The sequence below is a fragment of the Saccopteryx leptura genome, chromosome 3 (genome assembly GCF_036850995.1).
Source record: "Saccopteryx leptura isolate mSacLep1 chromosome 3, mSacLep1_pri_phased_curated, whole genome shotgun sequence".
Lineage (NCBI taxonomy): Eukaryota > Metazoa > Chordata > Mammalia > Chiroptera > Emballonuridae > Saccopteryx > Saccopteryx leptura.
Genome location: NC_089505.1, coordinates 173,635,224 through 173,657,086, shown reverse-complemented (window position 1 = coordinate 173,657,086; position 21,863 = coordinate 173,635,224). Strand labels below are relative to the sequence as shown.

The following is a 21,863-nucleotide window of genomic DNA, read 5'->3' as shown; positions in this document are numbered from 1 at the left end:
TTCATTACTTCAAAGTCAAAATTGTATAATGGCATTTTGGAGTTTGGGAATAAAATGTTATTTATTTGGCAGTATTTGAAGCGTGATAAAATTCAATTTCATGAGCTCATTGGCTTTTTTTTTCTCCAAGGGCTGTGAATGGTGATTATGTTAGCAAGGTTAAAATGGGCTCTGAGGGATGATGACGTATTATTTCATGTCGGGGACTTTGAGTCTAAGGGCCCATGAGAAATTTGGTTTGCTCTCTCTCTTAAACAGCTGCAGATGAGTCTCTACGTCAGGCAGAGGTCTTAGAGTACATGGGGGCTGTAGGTGTTAGGGGTGGCAGCACAGGGTTGCCGTGAAGGGTTTTCATCCTCCCTGCGAGCCTACTTTTCCCTGTCAGACACAAACTTGAATATCAAATAGTAGTGACTAGTTACTGTCGGGCATGGACTGTACTGAATGCTGGACCCATGGTAGCGAAGCAGACATCCTCTCCTCATGGAGACAGACAGCCTGTCTTTGAATCCCTGCTCCATCACTCACTACCCCTGGGTAACCTTGGGCAATTTACTTACCTGCTCTGGGTCTCAGTTTTCAATCTGTAACATGAAGGACTAATAGAGCTGATAGGGTTGTGACTGTTATATGAGTTAATAGTAATACGCAGCTCAGAATGGCTTCTGGTGTATTGTCAGTGCTCTGTAAGCATTTGCTGTTATCATTGCTATTATCATAATCAGGGCCTCAATCACAAATATAGAGAAACTTACCAGAGGGAAGCTGTATAGAATAATAAGACTGAGCATTAAGTACCTGGCCCTAGGTCATGTGAATCGCTAAGGGTGTAAATAGGTGCTGTTTGCTAACTCAGGAGCCACATAGCTAAATGTGAATGCTAACTCCCTCTGCTACCCTTTCCCTGTTCTTTACTCACAGAGTTTGTCTAGCATGGAAGGATTGGTGTTGTTGCCATATCAGCTCATTTTAAAGGAAACATGCTTGAGAATATCTAGTTTCATGTGTTCATTGTCTGTTGTCATTTTAATAAATTCTCTCCTTTTCCATGCACATCAAATTTACTTTGTTTTATTATTTTTTTTTCAGCCTTCGAACATATTCTTTACAATGGACGACGTGGTCAAGGTTGGAGACTTTGGGTTAGTGACGGCGATGGACCAAGACGAGGAAGAGCAGACTGTCTTGACCCCAATGCCTGCATATGCCAGACACACAGGACAAGTGGGGACCAAGCTGTACATGAGCCCAGAGCAGGTGAGTTTGTCTTCTTCTTAATTAAATATAGATTCTTAGTTAGCATGACAGCAAGGTAGATATGGCCATTGACTCTCCATCTGTGTTCTACTTAAAAAATCCAATAAAATCTGAAGAGTATGAAAACTGTTAGTAGTGTTCCACAGGCAGCACAGCTAGGGGCAGTTTCTATAATTTGAATCGGGGGTGGAGTAAAAAAAACAACACTCAACATGCATAAAACATGCTCACCTTCTGAACCAGAACCTGATAGCAACCAGAAATTTATACAGAGAACCTTGAATGCTTCTCCCAAACTTAATTTCAGTTCCCCTTTGTAAGCTGTGTAGGAACTGTCTTCAGAACCAACTAGAACCAGAGGTACTAGACTGAACTGCCGATAACAATTCACAGGCAACTTCCAGAATATCTTGTAGCAGGAAATAAATAAAGGTAGGTGGGCTGGAATATCTTGCTTTGTAGAATGCTTAGTCTCCAACAGAACGGGGCAGAGACTGAGAGAACGGCGGGAGCAGGGTGTACTGGGGGCTTCAGAGTGACACGCACAGCCCCTACCAGGTTAATAATACTCACAAGCTTATCTGTACTTAGATCAGTGGTTCTCAAACTTTTTGGTCTCAGTATCTATTTATACTCATAAATATGATTGAGAACCCAAGAGTTTTTCTTATGGGGTTTTATTTATCAATATTTGCCATATTGCCCTGGCCAAGTGGCTCAGTTGGTTAGAGCATCATCCCAAAATGCCAAGGTTGTGGGTTTGATCCCTGGTTAGGGCACATACAAGAATCAACCAGTGAATGCATAAATAAGTGGAACAAAGGATCAATATTTCTCTCATTCTCTCTCTGTGTCTCTCTTTTTCTCTCTCTAAAATCAAAGAGTTTAAAAAATTAATTTGTCATATTAGAGATTAAAATGAAAAAAATTTATAAAATCTTATTAACTAATAACTATTACCTCTTCCTAAAGATTTTTTTTTTTTTTTTTTTTACACACAGGACAGAGAGAGAGTCAGAGAGAGGGATAAATAGGGACAGACAGACAGGAATGGAAGAGAGATGAGAAGCATCAATCATCAGTTTTTCGTTGTGACACCTTAGTTGTTCATTGATTGCTTTCTCATATGTGCCTTGACCGTGGGCCTTCAGCAGACCAAGTAATTCCTTGCTCAAGACAGCGACCTTGGGTCCAAGTTGGTGAGCTTTGCTCAAACCAGATGAGCCTGTGCTCAAGCTGGCGACCTGGGGTCTTGAACCTGGGTCCTCCACATCCCAGTCCGATGCTCTGTCCACTGCACCACCATCTTTAGGTCAGGCCTAAAGATATTTTTATGATAAATATTTTCCAAAACAAAAAGAGATTGGTGAATACAGTGACATTTGTTTAATTTTTACAAATCTCTTTAAAATTTTACTTAAAAGAGATTCTCATATCTGCCTTTGCATTCAGTTTGTTGCAATGTGTTATTTTGCGTGAAGTGAATGAAGAAAATCTGACCTCACACACATATATAGTTGGAAAAGGGAGAATTTTTTTTTTTTTTTTTTTTTGTATTTTTTCTGAAGCTGGAAACGGGGAGAGACAGTCAGACTCCCGCATGCGCCCGACTGGGATCCTCCCAGCACGCCCACCAGGGGCGACGCTCTGCCCACCAGGGGGCGATGCTCTGCCCCTCTGGGGCATCGCTCTGCCGCGACCAGAGCCACTCTAACACCTGGGGCAGAAGCCAAGGAGCCATCCCCAGCGCCCGGGCCATCTTTGCTCCAATGGAGCCTTGGCTGCGGGAGGGGAAGAGAGAGACAGAGAGGAAAGAGGGGGTGGAGAAGCAAATGGGCGCTTCTCCTATGTGCCCTGGCCGGAATTTGAACCCGGGTCCCCCGCACGCCAGGCCGACGCTCTACCGCTGAGCCAACCCGCCAGGGCCGGAAAAGGGAGAATATTTTAATAGCATTTTCAAGTAATTGTTGTGGGTATTCTTCTTTAATAATGCATCAGAATGATAATTTCTTTTTTTTGTGTGTGTGTTTTTCTGAAGTTAGAAGTGGAGAGGCAGTCAGACAGATTCTCACATGCAACTGACCAGGATCCACGCAGCATGCCCACCAGGGGGCGATGCTCTGCTCATCTGGGGCATTGCTCTGTTGTAGCTGGAGCCATTCTAGCACCTGAGAGGGAGGCCATGGAGCCGTCCTCAGCACCCGGGTCAACTTTGCTCCAATGGATCCTTGGCTGTGGGAAGGGAAGAGAAAGGAAAGAGGGAAGGGTGGAGAAGCAGATGGGTGCTTCTTCTGTGTGCCCTGACTGGGAATCGAACCCGGGACTTCCACACACTGGGCCAACGCTGTACCGCTGAGCCAACCGGCTAGGGCAATGATGATTTCTTAAAAGTCACTTGCCCTATGGAATCTAAAACCATATCACTGAACATTTTCTATTCTCTTACTTTAACATCCTTATTTCATTTTGCACCTGGGTTTTATTTCACCATGGATTTGAGAGTGAGAGGAAGGAAGGGTGGGAGGGAGAGAGAGAGAAGCATCAACTTGTTTCCACGTAGTTGTGTGCTCATTTATTGTTTCTTGTATGTGCCCAGCATGCACAGGGACGGTGCTTTATCCACTGAGCCACCTGGTCAGGGCCTCATTTTATACTGTGAATGCGTCTTTTACCCATGCAGGGGAGCTAGATGAAAAATAGATGAGGTCTTATTTATAGTTGCTATTTTAACATTTATTGATAAACAAAATAAGATATACTTTCATTTCAAACTTCTAGACCGTAAAGAAACATCAGATATATTTGAAAACAAAACTTGTGAGTGTCTTGCTATATCCTAGTACAATAAAAAAAGATATTAGTGGTATGTTTTGATTTTAGGTTTTTGTTTTGTTTTTGCTTCTTTCGCTAGCTAGAAATTTAAAACACCTCCCTAGTAACTATTGGGTGAATAATAAAATTAAAATGCGGATGCAGAGTATTAAGAAAACAATGAAAGAAATGAAAAAACGTTGGAACTCACAGGAAGCTATCAGTGTTCTAAGATGACTTTATGTATAAGGCCTTCACATAAGCACAGTACTGTGTAAGTAAGTGATTTAGCACCCTGCTCTGCAGGAGCAGCTGAGCTGTCAGGAACAAGAACTCATACTGGTGAAGCAGTGAGACAACAACATTAGGGTAGAATTGAAGTTTTAAATAAAGATAACCCTCTCTAGCAAGTCTACTTAAAATGGAAAAACCATAAGTAAATTTAGAAGTTAAAAGTTTCTCATGTGGCAGAGATTTTAATTTATTAATATAAGAGATCTATTATACATAGTTGGTCCTTTGAAACCAAAAGTATCCAAACTGACATGAGTAGAAAAAGAAATCTATTGGCCCAAGTAATTGAATCATCCTAGTTAAATGATGTGGCCGGAACCCGGCACCAGGAGAAACCAAACCTGTGTGAAATACCAAAGTACTGTGAATGTGTATTTATATCCCTATAAAAACAGGCAGGAAGGGTGGGCCATCACTATCAACAGTCACTGCTTCTGTGCAGGGGCTTTGAAAGTTGTTTTGGATTGTTCTGTGTTTTCTGATTTTTCAGCTAGACATGTATCAGAATTGATACTAAAGTATTTTTAATAGCATTACTTTTTTAAATTCACCATTATTCAGGAGGCTAGAAATATACCTTCATACTTTAAGTGTTATGAAAACTAGGAATGACTGACTAAAGGGAATTCTACCTGGATGTGTGTGCGTCTGAGGGGCTCACAGACGGAGTCCCCACAACCCCAACCCTGTGTGAAGTAGGGGACTCTCCCTCCACTCTCTGTCAGGATTATCACCTTATACTGTTTTTACTTTTCATAGCATTTTTTTTCTTCTTTTTCACAGAGACAGAGAGTCAGAGAGAGGGATAGATAGGGACAGACAGACAGGAACGGAGAGAGATGATAAGCATCAATCATCAGTTTTTCATTGCAACACCTTAGTTATTCATTGATTGCTTTCTCATATGTGCCATGACCCTGGTCCTTCAGCAGACCGAGTAACCCCTTACTCGAGCCAGCGACCTTGGGTCCAAGGCTGGTGAGTTTTCTGAGCCCACACTCAAGTTGGCGACCTTGGGGGTCTCGAACTTGGATCCTCTGCATCCCAGTCCGACGCTCTATCCACTGCGCCACCGCCTGGTCAGGCTTATAGCATTTTAACTCTGAAAGTATTTTTCTTCCCCTCTAAAATAGTACATTATCAGAAGAGGGACCTAGTTTATCTCTTTATTTTACTCCTAGTACCTAAAACAATGCCTAAATTCAGCTTGAATATTTGGTGGCTGAGAGAATGTGAATGTCAGAGGAAAAGATAGAGACCAGGTGGGTGGTCACGCCACTGCAGACACAGGGCTGTGCTGACTGCATTTTGGCTTGTGGCTACCGAGTGTGTATGCATGTGTATTGGAGGCAAGGTTCACCATCTGAGAAAGGAAGAGACTAATGACAAGCAATGCTATATTTGTTATTGCTGAAGATACTGGAAAATCAAGGGTGGCTATGTGATAGCTAAATCAGGTAGTTACAAATAGTCTTTTTTTAATTTTAATATTGATTTGAGAGAAAAGGAGAGAGAAGCATCAACTCATTCACTTCGTTGTGTACTCACTGATTGCTTCTTGTAGATGCCTGACCTGAGGTTGAACCTGTGACCTCTGGTATGCTGGGTCGCTGGTTTATCCACTGAATCACCCACCCAGGGCCAAAATAGTTTTAATTCCTTAATAAATCTCTTAGTATTCTTTTCAGTATTCTTTTTTTTTTTTTTTTCTTTGAGAGGCGAGGAGGCAGAGAGACAGATTGCCACATGTGCCCTGACCTGGATCCACCTGGCAACCTCCCTGCCAGGCGATTCTCTGCCCATCTTTGGCCCTGCTTTGTTGCTTGGCAACCCAGCTATTTTAGCATCTGAGTCAAGCCCATGGAACCATCCTCAGCACCTGGGGCCAAACTGCTCAAACCATTCAAGCCTCGGCTGCAGGAGGAGAAGGGGCAAGGTGGAGAAGCAGATGGTGCCTCTCCTGTGAGCCCTGACCAGGAATCAAACCCAGAAGAACTTCACATGCTGAACCGATGCTCTATCGCTGAGCCAACTGGCCAGTATATTATTATACTGAATAATTCTTCAGTATTCTTAAATACAGAAGCTGTCACTCTATGAAATGTAGCTTTTAAAAGTCTCTCAAAATACTTGGGCTGTATGAATTGTCTTACCCAAGACTCAGAAGCTGTACTAAGACATTATTTAAAAATTTTTAGCCCTGGCCGGTTGGCTCAGCGGTGGAGTGTCAGCCTAGCGTGCGGAGGACCCGGGTTCGATTCCCGGCCAGGGCACACAGGAGAAGCGCCCATTTGCTTCTCCACCCCTCCGCCGCGCTTTCCTCTCTGTCTCTCTCTTCCCCTCCCGCAGCCAAGGCTCCATTGGAGCAAAGATGGCCCGAGCGCTGGGGATGGCTCTGTGGCCTCTGCCTCAGGCGCTAGAGTGGCTCTGGTCGCAGCATGGCGACGCCCAGGATGGGCATAGCATCGCCCCCTGGTGGGCAGAGCGTCGCCCCATGGTGGGCGTGCCGGGTGGATCCCGGTCGGGCGCATGCGGGAGTCTGTCTGACTGTCTCTCCCTGTTTCCAGCTTCAGAAAAATGAAAAAAAAAAAAAAATTTTTAAAATCATACCTAAAGACGTCTCTTTTTGGTAATGACAAACATGTTTTTTAAAAAGGAAAAAGAAAAAGCCTGGTTTTTCTCAACACACCTTTAAAGGTATTTAAATTGTTTCATATCTGGTCAAGTTGAGATTTTTAAGAACCTCATTTTTAATTTGTGATAAAAGTTTATAACTTGATTTTTTCAAAAAAGTCAACAAACTGTAAGCACCTGTTAATAAAGGTCTTAAATAATAAAAAAAAAAATTTTTTTTAATCAAAACTCTTAATTTTGTTCTAGGAGAAAATGAACAGAGACCACAGTTACTTTGTTCTTAGTTGTAATTACCAGGAAATACAGACCAAGTTCTAGTATTACACAGTGATAAAACAATCAACTTAAACTCTGAAAGAGTTTATTTTTATTTTTTATTTTTTATTTTTTTTATTCATTTTGGGGAGGGGAGGGGAGGGGGGAGGGGAGGGGAGGGGAAGGGGAGGAGCTGGAAGCATCAACTCCTATATGTGCCTTGACCAGGCACCCAGGGTTTCGAACCGGCGACCTCAGCATTTCCAGGTCGACGCTTTACCCACTGCGCCACCACAGGTCTATGGCTGAAAGAGTTTATTATACCCACCCACTCCCCAGCCTTGAGATTTGTACTTAATTTCTTATTTTTTAGATGTTCTGTAACGATCATTTTGTATTTGTTTATGAAACTGCATTTGTTTTTTAAATGTATTTAACAGTGCTTTCCCCCTTGTTATATGTTAATCTATGCTCTATGTAGGGACCATGGAAAATATAGGAATGTATAAAAAAAAACCCAAAAATCACTTACTAAAACACTAACGTGGTCTCTAACAGGTGCACACACATCCAGGTAGAATTCCTTTCAGTCAGTTATTTTCTTTTATGTAACACACACATACACATACATCTTAAAACATTTTTATACGTGCCTTATTTTGGAGAACAACATTGGGATTCTACTCTGTAAGTTTTTGGATATAATATAAAAATATAAGCATTTCTCACATTATGAAGTGTTCTTGGAAAACCTTTTTGGCTACGTAATATTCTTTCTGCTAATTTATTCAACATTTGTTTTGGACATTTTAGTTACTTATAAATTGACTGTTGGGAATACCACTTAGATAACTACAGCTGTGCACACGTCTGTGTCCACATTTCCATCTACTGTGGCTGGGTGGATATAATTAGGGCCATCCAGTGGGAGCAGACATTTATCGCCACCTGCTTTTTATGAAGGTGTGTTAGTATATATTCTCCAGATATGTATGAGGGTGTCCTTTTCACTGTAGCCTATAAGTTCTGTTTTGCCAGTTTTCTTTGAATACTTCCCAAACCCCAGGGATAAGAAGTAAGGGAAGAGAAAACCCTGACAGGGTAGCTCAGTTGGTTAGAGTGTCATCCTCATATCCAAGGTTGTGAGTTGATCCCTGGTCTCTGCACCCACAAGAATCAACTAATCAATGCATAAATAAGTGGAACAACAAATGATCTCTCTCTCACTCTTCTCCCGTCCCTTCATCCCCCTTTCTCTGTCTCTAAAATCAGTCAATAAATTAAAATTAAAAAGTCAGGAAAGAGCAGAAGGTGATGAAGCTGATGTCCTATATTCTGTAAGTTCAGAGGTTGGCAGCTGTGGGAGTAGCCAGGGAGGCAGGGGTCAAGTGTATTCAGAGAGAAGGCTGTGGAGGGTTTGTCATCCTGTCTGCTACCTGTGACCCCCCCCCCCCCCCAATGATGTGCTGGTGTGGTGCATTCCCAGAATGACACCCTTTTTTAGTTTTGTCAAATGTCAATTTATGTAATTTTCATGAATAGGGGGGTTCTACTGAGTGCCCCTGCTCCCTCCCTTTTAAAATGAATGAGGCTTTGTTGAAGAGTATTTGAGCTGTAATTCATCTGTTCACTTTTAACAAATAAGTATTTCTTGAGGGCCTTCTCTGTACTTAGCCCAAGTGCTGGGTGGTGGGGATACAACAGCAGCAGGGCCCTTCCCTCCAGGACTTCCTCTCCAGTTGTGAAGGCTAGGAAATATGCACATGAAAAATGCAATTAAGAATGCAAAATAGTTTATAATTAAATGCCATAATGAAGGCTAATCACAGTTGATTAGTGGTTTGGAGTAATGAAGATTTTCTCATAAAAATGGGTGAGGACTAAGAAGATTAGAAATGAGAGATCTGCTGTAGATAGTGTTCACTTTGAAAAACCTCACCTCAGGGTTTTGCCAAGCAACCTTTTTCTGGCTCCCACAAGCTTTTTCAGCATTGCAAGGCACCAGGTTTCTGCCAGGCCTGTTTTACTGATGGTATCTCAGAGCTGTTCCTGGCGTTCTTTCTGTGATGTTGAGTAGTATAATTACTCCTACTGCAGCGAGTTGAAGAGAAGAGGCTTGCAAGATTCTTAATTGTTGGCTAACATTTTTACACTTACAAGAAGTGACTAAGTCGGCTTTGGAATTCACCAATGAATGCCAGTATTATCTATTGTATTATCTCTGTTACTTTTTTCTAATATCTGTCCTTTTGTGGAATTTCAGATTCATGGAAGCAACTACTCTCATAAAGTGGACATCTTTTCTTTAGGCCTCATTCTGTTTGAGCTGTTGTATCCATTCAGCACTCAGATGGAGAGAGTCAGGGTAAGTTCTCCCTGCCTCTGAAAAGGTGGGGAAAGAAAATATTCTTAAATCTACAAAGAATAGTTTTTAAAGGAGCATAAGTTATTCTTAATACCAGCAGATTAGTTAACTAAGAGTGAAAGAGGTCATGTGAGCCTATGGGGAGGATTTGTATGCAATTTACTTTCATTTAAAGCTCAGTCTTTAAAAACATTTTGTTCCTTGTTAACTAAAATTCGTCAGAACTTAACAGTATCTAGTACTCAGTAAGTTTGTAGTTAGTGCAAAGCCAGGGCAACCTCAGGGTGATGGGGTGGGGTAGGGAGGGAGCGATGGTGGCCAGGGCCAGTGGCCACACACTCATACACTTACAAGCTGGCAAACTAAGCATAATTAAATGTTTTCCCTCTGAAACCGTGACCATGGCTTCTCAGATAGACAGCACTGAACTGTCTTCTGAACCCAGGCTTGGTCACATCCTTCCCAGCTTTCACAAGCAGGGGCCTCAGCTTGTCTAGCTGTTAACAGCCCCAGGTACTTCCACATTCCAAATGTTATCACCCTTTCTTTATGGGCTTTAGACCTTATCTATTGATTCCTGGCCAGGGTGGAAGAGGATGTCAATCTAACATAGCCAAAGGGCTCATGTCTTGTAAACATGAGGACCTACCAAAATTGGTCAATTTCAGAATATCCTAAAAGCACCCCAAAACAGGTATTAAATAGGTCCAACATATATTAAGGATCAGGACTTCTATGGCATCAAAGGACCCTATTAAAAATGTAAAAATATAGTCTACAGAATGGGAGAAAGTGTGTGTAAGTCATATTTCCCATAAGGTTCCAGGGTCTAGATAGAATATGTCAAGAATTACCACAATTCAACAGTGAAAACACAACCCAATTAAAAAATGAGCAAAAGACTTAAATAGACATTTCTCCAAAGGTTTACAAAAGACCAATAAGCACAACATTATTACGGAAAGGCAAATCAAAACCACAGTGAGATACTAATTCACACAATAGGATGGGTATAATAATACAAGAAGCGTTGGCAAGATGTGGAGAAATTGGAGCCCTCATGTTGCTGGTGGGAATTTAAAATGGTACAGCTTCTGTGGAAAACAGTTTGATGATTACTCAAAAAGTTACACAGATAATTACATATTGACTCAGCAATTTCATTCCTAGGTATACGCCTGAGAGAAATGAGCACACGTGCACACAAAAGTTTGTACACAGATGTTCCTAGTAGCATTTTCACAATAGTCAGAATGTGGAAACAACTAAAACAGCTGATGAACAGCACAACAAAATGTGGCATACCCACACAATGGAAAGTTCTTCAACCAGAAAAAGGAAAGGATTTGTGTGCTCTAGTGCAGAGGAACTGTGAGCACATGGTAGTCAGTGAGAGAAGCCAGACAGGAAAGGCCATGTGTTGTGTGAACTCATTTACATGAAATACCCAGAACGGGCAAATCTAGAGATGGAGGAGATTAGTAGTTGCCAGGGGATGGGCTTAGCAGGGGATGGAGAGAGAATGCTTAGTGGATATGCGGTTTCCTTTTGGGTGATGAAAATGTTCCCGAGTTAGATAGTGGTCATGGTTGTACAGCATGTGAATAGAATAAACCCATTGAGTTATATATACTTTAAAATGGTCAAAACAGTGAATTTTATTTCAATTTTAAAATGTAAAACAACAAAAAAACCATGCAGTTGTGTTAAAAAGTTTTGGTTAAATGAAGTCTATTTCTCTTGACCGGGCACATATTGTTCTATGCTGGATCAAATGTATTTGCACTTTTTCTCCCTGCTGCAGTCCTTTTATTTATTTATTTATTTATTTATTTATTTATTTGGTATTTTTCTGAAGCTGGAAACGGGGAGGCAGTCAGACAGACTCCCGCATACGCCCGACCAGGATCCACCCGGCACGCCCACCAGGGGGTGATGCTCTGCCCATCCGGGGCATCGCTGTCGCGACCAGAGCCACTGTAGCACCTGGGGCAGAGGCCAAGGAGCCATCCCCAGCGCCCGGGCCATCTTTTGCTCCAATGGAGCCTTGGCTGCGGGAGGGGAAGAGAGAGACAGAGAGGAAGGAGAGGGGGAGGGGTGGAGAAGCATATGGGCGCTTCTCCTGTGTGCCCTGGCCAGGAATCAAACCCAGGACTCCTGCACGCCAGGCCGATGCTCTACCACTGAGCCAACCGGCTAGGGCCCATATATGTCATATTTAAAAACTTATTTGACCAACATTCCACCTCTTTTGCTCACTTCACAATCTAAAGCATAGGTATACCTGCACAAGGAAATTAGGCACATTACACAAATTACAAGAACATGACAAATCATACAATTTCAACAATTACAAAGGTACATCACCAGTCTCTGAGCACTTAGCCCAAAGTGCAAAATGTCCTTGGCCTTCTTTCTAGCCATGGGAAAAGCTTCCCGGGACAGGGGAAGGGCCTCCAGCAAAGCCACCCCCTGCCCCCAACAGGCTATTTCACATTGTCCAAAATCTGTAAGTCCATCCAACAAAGGAGCCAGTGCCCACTCTAGTCGTAGTCCAGAAAATCAGTCCACAAACATGGGGCCTCAGCCGCCCCCCTCATCCCTGCCGTCCTGGCAGGTCTTACACTTTCCCAAAGAGGAGCACGTGGCAATGGCAGTCAGCATTTCCATCTCTGCTCCGGGGAGCATGATGGCGACCACCCCTATGTCCCAAAATCACAGACCTACCAGGGGCGTAGTAGGTACTCTTTGCTGCTGGGCTCTCATCTTCTGGAGTCTGCGAATTGCAACTCCAACCCGATTCTCCTCATCTTCCAAAGAAGAACTGAAAACACCAGCTCCTGCTGCTGGGCTCGAGCCCCAGGCCGCCACCTTCTGCTCAGCAGGCCTTGCAGTCCCAGCTCCGGCCTCAGCCCCGGCCTCCTGCTGCTGCTGGCTCTTCACAACGTCCAGGGCAACCTGCAACTCACAAACCTGTGATACCTTCTCCAGCAACTGCTCCATTTCCAGGCTAATCTCACAAATCTGGTCAGTCTCCTCCGGTGCTTGCTCCAGCTCCCGGGTCAGCATCTGTTTCTCCCACGTTTGCTCCAGCTCCTTCCACTGCTTGGTTTGCAGGTCCCGGGCAGCCTCTTCCACAGAGCTCTCGGTTTCCTCACGCATGGCTGTAAAGGTCAGTCAGCCTACAGTTCCCAAAAGAACAGCCATGGGGAACTATTAACAGCAGCCAGTCCTCTACTCCACCACTCAAAGGTGGTGGTGGCTGCATACTAATCTCCAAATCCTGCCACAGACTATGCCAAATGTAAAACCAGTAGCCACGGCCACCATCACAGCTGCCTGGACCATGCCAGTTCGCATTAGATTCGGACAGACGGTGGTGAAACAACAGAGCCACGAACTGGTGGGCCATTATGTTTATTGGTGTCTCACCAAGACAGGCAAGCCACAAGAGAAGACAAGGGAAAAGCAGAAAACCAGCTTTTCCCATGAAGGGCAAGGGGTCAGGGAGGCCCCTGCAATGGTGATAGCAGGAACTGAGAGAGCGAGCCCCTAGTCTGTCCCCATTTTATAGTATAGAAATGAAAACCTTTTAATCCAATATACAAACAAGGAAGTCTCTGATACAAAGTCACTTATCTGAGGCATAATGGGATTCCTCATGAGAGTGCACCACCCCACATCATGCAATCAGTCAAGGGTGTGGGGAAAAGCTTAGTCTTAAAACCAAGCCTTAGGCTATAACGACCCTGCCTGCTTACAGCCTGTCCCCCCCACACACAATGCAAACTATAAGTGAGCAAACATATGTATCAATTTACAAACTTATTTGGCCAACAGATAGATAGATAGATAGATAGATAGATAGATAGATAGATAGATAGATAGATAGACAGACACATACATACTTTCATAGATTGATTTTTCTGGAGCTTATTCTCAAAGCTTTTGTCCTTCAATATGTTCTGATCCCCCACAGACCTGTAAGTTGTCTACCAAGGATGTCCTGCCTACTGTCCTGGTTTGGCCCCTTGTTCTTTAGATTCCATGTTTTCCCCTTTGCTTACAGTACTCTCTTGTTTTGCTAGAGCACATTCTAGTAAATTCTTCAGAAAGGATGTATGAGAGATACAGCTTTAGAGTTCTCAAGTGTGTGAAAATGTATTTTTTCCATCCTCACACATAATTGATAAATTGTCCAGGTTCCAATTTTAGATTGAAATGATTTCCCTCAGAACCCTGAGGGCACTGACTCGTGGCCTTGTCACTTACAGCACTGTTGTTGGGAAGCCGACACCCATCTGGTGCCTAATTGTTTTATACGGGATCTGTTTGACCTGTTTTATTTTTCTTTCTGGAAGCTGTTAGGACTTGACCCTCATCAGTGCTGTTGTGAGAGTTAGTCCTTTCCTTGCTCTTTCCCTTCCACCTCCCACTTATGTGCTTAATACTTGGTGGGTTCTTTCAGTTAAAAGATAGGAATCCTTCAGTTCTAGTAAATTTCTTGTATTATTTTTTAATAAATTCTCCAGTTTTTCTCTTTTCTTTTTTTGGAACTCCTGACTTAATCTTATCAACATCTATTATAAATATTTTTTCTGCTATATTTCATCTTTCTGGCTTTTTTATACTCTTTGCAAAAGTTCTTTAACTTGTTCCAACCTTACTAATTCCTTTTTATATTTTGACTGTCCAATTTTTACTGTCCACAGTTTTTCTTTTTGTAAAGCCAGAAGGCAGGGCCAGGGCCACCATCACAGCCGCCCGGCCCATGCAGGTTCGCATTGGATTCGGACAGTCGGTAAAGAAACAGCAGAGCCAAAAACTGATGGGCCATAGCCTTTAATCCTACCTTGCACCCGGCGGGCAAGTAAAAACACACACTGGGCTCCAAAACCCAGTCACATTCAGTGCTCATAAAGCCACTGATTTATCCGAGTTTCCTAGAATCAAAGGTTTCTAGCTCACCAGCCTTCTCCTCAGTTCCCCATCTGCTTCCTTATCCCAGATACAAACTCTACACAGACTGGCATCTCACTCAGCACTCCGCCATCTTGGCTGCTTCTCCTGGCCTCCTCCACGTGGCCTCCTTTAGCTGCTGGCTCTACTCTCTCCGCTCTCTCATGCTAACCTCAGGAACCAAGCGGCAAGTTCCCGTTCTACCCCTATTTTATAGTGTAGCTTCACAACCTTTAATCCAATATACAAAATAGGGTAGTCTCTAATACAAAGTCACTTCTCTGAGGCATGATTGGATTGTACCACCTTACACCAAAAAGGGTAGGAAAGGCTTAATCCCAAAACCAAGCCCCAGGCTACAAGGATTCTACCTGCCTTTAGCCCACCCCAACACACATTAATATCACCTGGGCGACGGCCTCCTCGTGTTATCTTTAACAAAGTGAGCATAATACATTTTATCTGCCCAACAATCCACCCCTATGCCCACTTTACTACCCACAATCTATACCACCAGCATCCCTGTGCAAGGAAATTAGAACATTACATTAGAACATTACACAAATTAAAACAGCAAAAATAATACAGTTTCAACAATTACAAAGGTACACTTCACCAGTCTCTGAGCACTTTGCCCAAAGCGCAAAATGTCCTCGCTTTCTTTCTAGCCATGGGAAAAGCTTCCCGGGGCAGGGGAGTGCTTCCAGCAAAGCCACCCCCCACCCCCATCGGAGTATTTCACATTGTCCAAAATCCGTAATCCGTAAGTCCATCCAACAAAGGAGCCAATGCCCACTCCGGTCATAGTCCAGGAAATCAGTCCATGCACATAGGGCATCAGCCACCCCCTTCATCCCTGCCGTCCTCACAGGTCTTACACTGTCCCAAAGAGGGGCACATGGCAATGGCAGTCAGCATTTCCATCTTGGCTCTGGAGAGCATGATAACGTTCATCCTATGTCCCCAAAATCGCAGACCTACCAGGGCTGTAGTAGGTGCTCCTTCCAGCTGGGCTTCCATCTTCTGGAGACTGCGGATTGCAACTCCAGCTCGATTCTCCTCATCTTCCAAAGAGGAACTGAAAACACCAGCTCCCGCTGCTAGGCTCAAGCCCCGGGCTGCCGCCGCCTTCTGCTCCACAGACCTTGCAGCTCCGGACCCGGCCTCAGCTTCAGCCTCAGCCTCAGCCCCGGCCTCCTGCCGCTGCTGGCTCTCTGCAACATCCAGGGCAAGCTGCAACTCACGAACCTCTGAATCCTCCTCCAGCGTTTGCTCCATTTCCAGGCGAATCTCGAACACCTGGTTGGCCTCCTCCTCCAGCATTTCCTCCAGCTCCAGGGTCAGCATCGGTTTCTCCTGCATTTGCTCTAGCTCCTTCCACTGCTCGGTTTGCAGGTCCCAGGAAGCCTCTTCCACAGAGCTCTTAGTTTCCTCACGCATGGCTGTAAAAGTCAGCCAGCCTACAATCCCCAAAAGGACAGCCATGGGGAACCCTAACACTAGCCAGTCCTCTACTCCACCACTCAAAGGCTCCTTGCCAATCTGTATCGAATCCTGCCACAGACTACGCCAAATGTAAAGCCAGCAGTCAAGGCCAGGGCCACCATCACAGCCGCCCGGCCCATGCAGGTTCGCATTGGATTCGGACAGTCGGTAAAGAAACAGCAGAGCCAAAAACTGATGGGCCATAGCCTTTAATCCTACCTTGCACCCGGCGGGCAAGTAAAAACACACACTGGGCTCCAAAACCCAGTCACATTCAGTGCTCATAAAGCCACTGATTTATCCGAGTTTCCTAGAATCAAAGGTTTCTAGCTCACCAGCCTTCTTCTCCTCAGTTCCCCATCTGCTTCCTTATCCCAGATACAAACTCTACACAAACTGGCATCTCACTCAGCACTCCGCCATCTTGGCTGCTTCTCCTGGCCTCCTCCACGTGGCCTCCTTTAGCTGCTGGCTCTACTCTCTCCGCTCTCTCATGCTAACCTCAGGAACCAAGCGGCAAGTTCCCGTTCTACCCCTATTTTATAGTGTAGCTTCACAACCTTTAATCCAATATACAAAATAGGGTAGTCTCTAATACAAAGTCACTTCTCTGAGGCATGATTGGATTGTACCACCTTACACCAAAAAGGGTAGGAAAGGCTTAATCCCAAAACCAAGCCCCAGGCTACAAGGATTCTACCTGCCTTTAGCCCACCCCAACACACATTAATATCACCTGGGCGACGGCCTCCTCGTGTTATCTTTAACAAAGTGAGCATAATACATTTTATCTGCCCAACACTTTTTTAATCACATCCTACTCTTTTTACATGGATTTAGTATCCTAATTTTCTCTGAGAATCTTAGTTGTGTATATGTGTTATCAAGTCAAGAAAAGCTACTGACTGATGTTTTCTACCTGTTTAATATTTACCTTTTATCCTTAGTTTCTCTTTTAAAATATCAAAAATATTTTTGTTTAAATAGATCTATATATCAAAATAGATTTAAAGATGAGTAACATTTTTCTTTTTAAAAATTTTTTTATTTTTAGATTTTAACTGATGTAAGAAATCTCAAATTTCCACCACTGTTTACTCAGAAATATCCTCATGAGGTTTGTATAATTCTCCTCTTTTATTTATTTGTTTAAATATATAAAATTGATTTTAGCCATCGATATGTTCTTCCACTTACTTATGTGTTCATGGGTTGATTCTCATATGTGTCCTGACCAGGGATCGAAACACAACCATGGCATATTGGGATGACACTCCATCCAAGTAAACTATGGGCTAAGGCCTCATCTTTTATTTTCTTTAGAATCATATGTAGAACATAAAGGGTCCTTAGCAGTCAGTTCATCAGTTGCCCCGTTTTCCTGATGAGGAAGCCAAAGGTCTGAAGAAGAAAGAGATCTGATCCAGGAACACACAACTTGTTAAATCAGAGACTGGGGCCGAGCCTTGGCCTGGCCTTCTGTGCCCTGTGCTACGTGACGAGTTGTGTGTAGATGGTAGTGCTTTTCACTTCCGCAGGGCTGAGCTTCTAGGGTGTCCTCACAGGAACAGAGTCGCTGTTATCAGCAGGCCATTAATGCTTTATCTTAGCGAATTTGAGAGAGATCTTAAAAACTGGCTTCTTTAGGGAGAGGGGCACAATTTCCAATGATTATATGTGTTGCAATGATACCACTCAGAGTGACACAGTAAATGGTTCAGAGTGGGAAGGGGAAATTTGGTTTGTCTTGAATAGTAAAAATTATGTGTTATGAACCTTTGAGATTTATTTTTGCAGTTTTAAAAAAAATTTATTTCGACCTCACCAGTGGTGGTGCAGTGGATAGAGCATCAACCAGGGATTCTGAAGTCCCAGGTTCAAAACCCCCGAGGTCACCGGCTTGAGCGCAGGCTCGCCAGCTTGAGTTCAGGGTCTCTGGCTTAAGCATGGGATCATAGACATGACCCCAAGGTTCCTTACTTGAGCCCAAGATTGCTGGCTTGCGCAAGAGTCACTGGCTCAGCTTGAGCCCCCCATTGCCATCAAAGCACATACAAGAAGCCATCAGAGTGCCACAACTATGAGTTGATGCTTCTCATTTCTCTCCCCTCCTCTTTCTCTCTCGCATGCCAAAAACAAACATTTCATAAAATGTTTCATCCAGAAATATTTAAAAATTTATACATTGATAAATCTTGAATTTTCTTAAATAATAAAATTGAAGTAAATTAGACTTACCACAAATTAAAGTTTATCTTTCAGTATTATAAGTTCAATGAAGGATTGCATTAAAATGAATTTTATAATACAGAGTTACACTAACCTAAATGAAATACATTTTACAAAAGTTTTTTTGTTATATATTTTGTAAATTTGATAATTCTATTCCCAGAGTGGCTCATAAGAATATGTTACATTAATAGGAGTTCAAAAAAAAATTTTAAGATGTTAGGTATCGACCTCTGACATGATATTTTAATTGAAATTTTTATTGAGATGGTTGTACACTCACAGGCAGTTAGTTATAAGATGAATTTGTTTTTAAAGTCAAATGATGTGTGTGTTTCAAGGATATGATTTAAGGGCTTTTATTATATGTTAGAAGATAACAAGCAATTATCCACAATGGTCCACACTTGTTAAAGAGTTGGCAGACCAGCCCCCAGGCCCAGCCCAGCCTCCCACCTACCTTTGTAATGAAGTTCGGGACACAGCCATGCCCATGTGCTTACACGTCGCCTGTGGCTGATCTTGTATTTTAGCGACAGAGTTGAGAAGTTGTGTCAGAAACTGGCTCACGAGTTTAATTTTGCTTACTCTAGAGTTAGGGTACTGTGTGCAGCAGTCGAAACTTGGCCCTTTTATCACAAAACACTTTTTATGTTTCAGCATAGGATGGTTCAAGACATGCTCTCTCCATCCCCCATGGAACGGCCTGAAGCTACAGACATCATCGAAAATCCCATATTTGAGGACTTGGAGTTTACAGGAAAAACAGTGCTCAGGCAGAGGTCTCGCTCCATGAGCTCATCAGGAACAAAACATTCAAGACAGTCCAGCAGCTCCCACAGCCCTTTGCCAAGCAGTCAGTCTTAAGGTGGCACAGAGTGGTCCCGTAGTCCACCTCCTAGAAGTGTGCCTTCCAGAGTTGTGGACTTGAGGATTTTGTTCTTTGCTCAGTTTTATTTTGGACTACTTTTCTAAGTCAAATTTAAACCGAATTTTGGAGCATAACCTAATATGAGCCAACTCTTGATTTTTGCTACACTTGAGGAGAGAACCATCACTAAATAATCTGTGATTCTTTTTCTTTGTTGGTCTCTTGAAACTGGCTGGCTAAACTTGATAGACCTCATCTTTTGCAGGTGGAAGCAGTCTCTAAAATTAATAGGATATTTTTATAGTATAGAATAATGAAAGTCCCTACATATGCTAACTGTATTGTTCTAGAAATATGCTTTCTAGATATACTGGTGATTTTGAAACTGATTTCCAAAAAAGCTGACTCTGTTTTTGTCCCTGGTGGGTAAGTTAGGAATCAGCACTATTTTGGAGGACAAGTAGCACAAATTGTACAATGGTCTAATATGTCCATAGCTAGTTTTATAGTAGCATTGATAGCATCTAGTAGCTGTATTCCTAGAGAGAGATCTAGAGAGAGTCTAAGGGCTTTTTGTACTTTCTCTCCAAAAAAAAGAGGGAATAAGGCTTTTTATGTAAATTGGTCAAGAGTTCTGGTTTAGGGATGAAAAAAGGCTGTAGGAAGAAATGAATCACATATCACCCCCTCACTTCTTTAATTATGGACTTTTTAACCTAATAAATTCTTAAATGTCTTCTATGTAATTCTTTAGGTTGGTACTTAACCAAACCTGATTATAGGTAACAGTTTAATCATCTAACTCGCTAATGTGTTTTTATTTTTCACTGTAAATATGTTTATTTTTTATTTATAAAAATTCTGAACTCAATCCATTTGGGTTGGTGGTATATAGAACGCACTTAAGTGTGTTAACTATTGTGACTTCTTTCAAGTCTAAATGATTTAATAAAACTTTTATTAATTATTTATGATTGACTCTTATTTGGGGGAATTAGCCCCAAAATGGTAGTATTTCAAATTCAAGTTTATAAAATAGGCTGTGTCTAAGAAGGGTCATAGCACTACCCTCAAAGAAACTTATTCCTAACCTATTCCAAACAAGTGTCTTCTATGTTATATTCCAAAGACTTGTCCAGGGCCAAGTCGTTTTCACAACTCACTGTGCTCCTACTCTAGAGATGTTTGCTGAGCACCTATTCTGTGCACATGACTAAGGACGTGAGGAGGACCTACCCTTGGAGAGCTGCATGGCAAAGGGCCTGGTGTGCGGGCTGTGCTGTGTGACAGCAGGTCTGATGGGAGCCATGTGGAGGCACATGCGAGCTGGGCTGGCTAAGTATAGGCTAGCTAGACAACATGCTATTAAGGGTCAAAGTGGAAGATTACAGTGGTACCTTGAGATATGAGTTTAATTCATCCTGTAACCGAGCTTGTAAGTCAGTCAACTCATATATCAAACAAATTTCTCCCATTTAAAATAACTGAAATAGATTTAATCTGTTTCAGCCCTGTGAAACATCCCTAAACCATCCTAAATTATGAAAAAATATGTTTTTAATTAAGAAACACATATGTATACTTTACCAATGCATAACAAAATATGTGAAATAAAAGAAAAAGGTGTTATTTAGTACTGTATTCTTACCTTGGAGACAAGACAAGTGCGGCTAACGGAGGTGAATGGCAGAGGAGGAGGGAGGAAGGAAGGGATGCAGGCACTGTAGACACGTAAACTAAAACTGCACTTTCTTAACACTAAATGTAAACTAAAACTGCATTTTCTTTACTTTAAACAAAACTAAAACTGCACTTTCTTTACTTAAAATGAAACCAGAAAAACTTATTGTAAAAAATGCACTTTCTTAACTTTAAACTTAACCTAAGCTTAACATTACGTATTTTTCATTTAATCATCACCAGTTTTTGCCTTTTTCGCTGTACTTTCGGCACTTTTCATTTGCAGGACTTTTGAATAAAAATCTATCCAAAGAGGTTTGCTTTTGCCTGCCTTTTAAATGTTATGGAAATGTGACAAGTGTCATTAAAAAGTGCTGAAGTGGCAGCTTCCCAAATCATGACTCGTATCTCAGAATTTCGCTTGGATCTCGAACAAAAATACGGACCGACCAAGTCGCAGATCGTATCTTAAAAAATTTGTATGTTGATCTCGTATTTCAAGGTACCACTCTATTTTCATTTTACAGACAGATGATGTGTGTCCCACAAAGTTGTGAGCAGTCTCCGAGCTGGAAAACTGTCGCAGTATTGATGCTGCCCCTCCAGACCCTCACTTCTCAGTGCGGCTGAACACTGCCTCTCTTTCCAGCATCTCCTTGACTCCAGGCCAGCCTACCCATCTTTCCTCATCTCTCAGTCAAACGTCAGCCTGCTTCAGTTGCTGCTCCCTCAATACCTTTCCTCCACCTTCGCCAGTCCCAGCTGCAGACCCTTTGGCTGTCCCAGATGCCCTGAGGGCTAGTTATGGCAGGTGTTAGGATAGCCCATGCTACCTGCGGTAAAGCTCGGGTCCAGAGAGGGGCTGCGGTTTAGCCCAGCCGCGCACAAAGCCAGAAAAAGCAGAATTTGGACCCAATCCCAGGTAGTCCAAAGCTGGTCAGGGTTTTATCTACTCCCTTGTACCAGGCTAAGGATTTGCAAGATTTGTACATGATATAATCAGGCCTCCCTTCATTTTAATTC

At 42.7% G+C, this 21,863-nt stretch overlaps 1 protein-coding gene across 1 annotated transcript in view; it reads left to right on the top strand.

Moving 5' to 3' along the window:
• The window catches only part of EIF2AK3 (eukaryotic translation initiation factor 2 alpha kinase 3), an 87,901-nt gene extending 67,774 nt beyond the window's left edge, over positions 1 to 20,127 (top strand). Inside the window, exons 14-17 of the mRNA XM_066376891.1 lie at positions 1,090 to 1,257; positions 9,515 to 9,616; positions 17,115 to 17,177; positions 18,950 to 20,127. Of these exons, the coding sequence (XP_066232988.1) occupies positions 1,090 to 1,257; positions 9,515 to 9,616; positions 17,115 to 17,177; positions 18,950 to 19,156 (540 nt within the window). The 3' untranslated portion in view covers positions 19,157 to 20,127. The remainder of the gene's footprint in view (positions 1 to 1,089; positions 1,258 to 9,514; positions 9,617 to 17,114; positions 17,178 to 18,949) is intronic.
• The last annotated feature ends 1,736 nt before the right edge of the window (positions 20,128 to 21,863 follow it).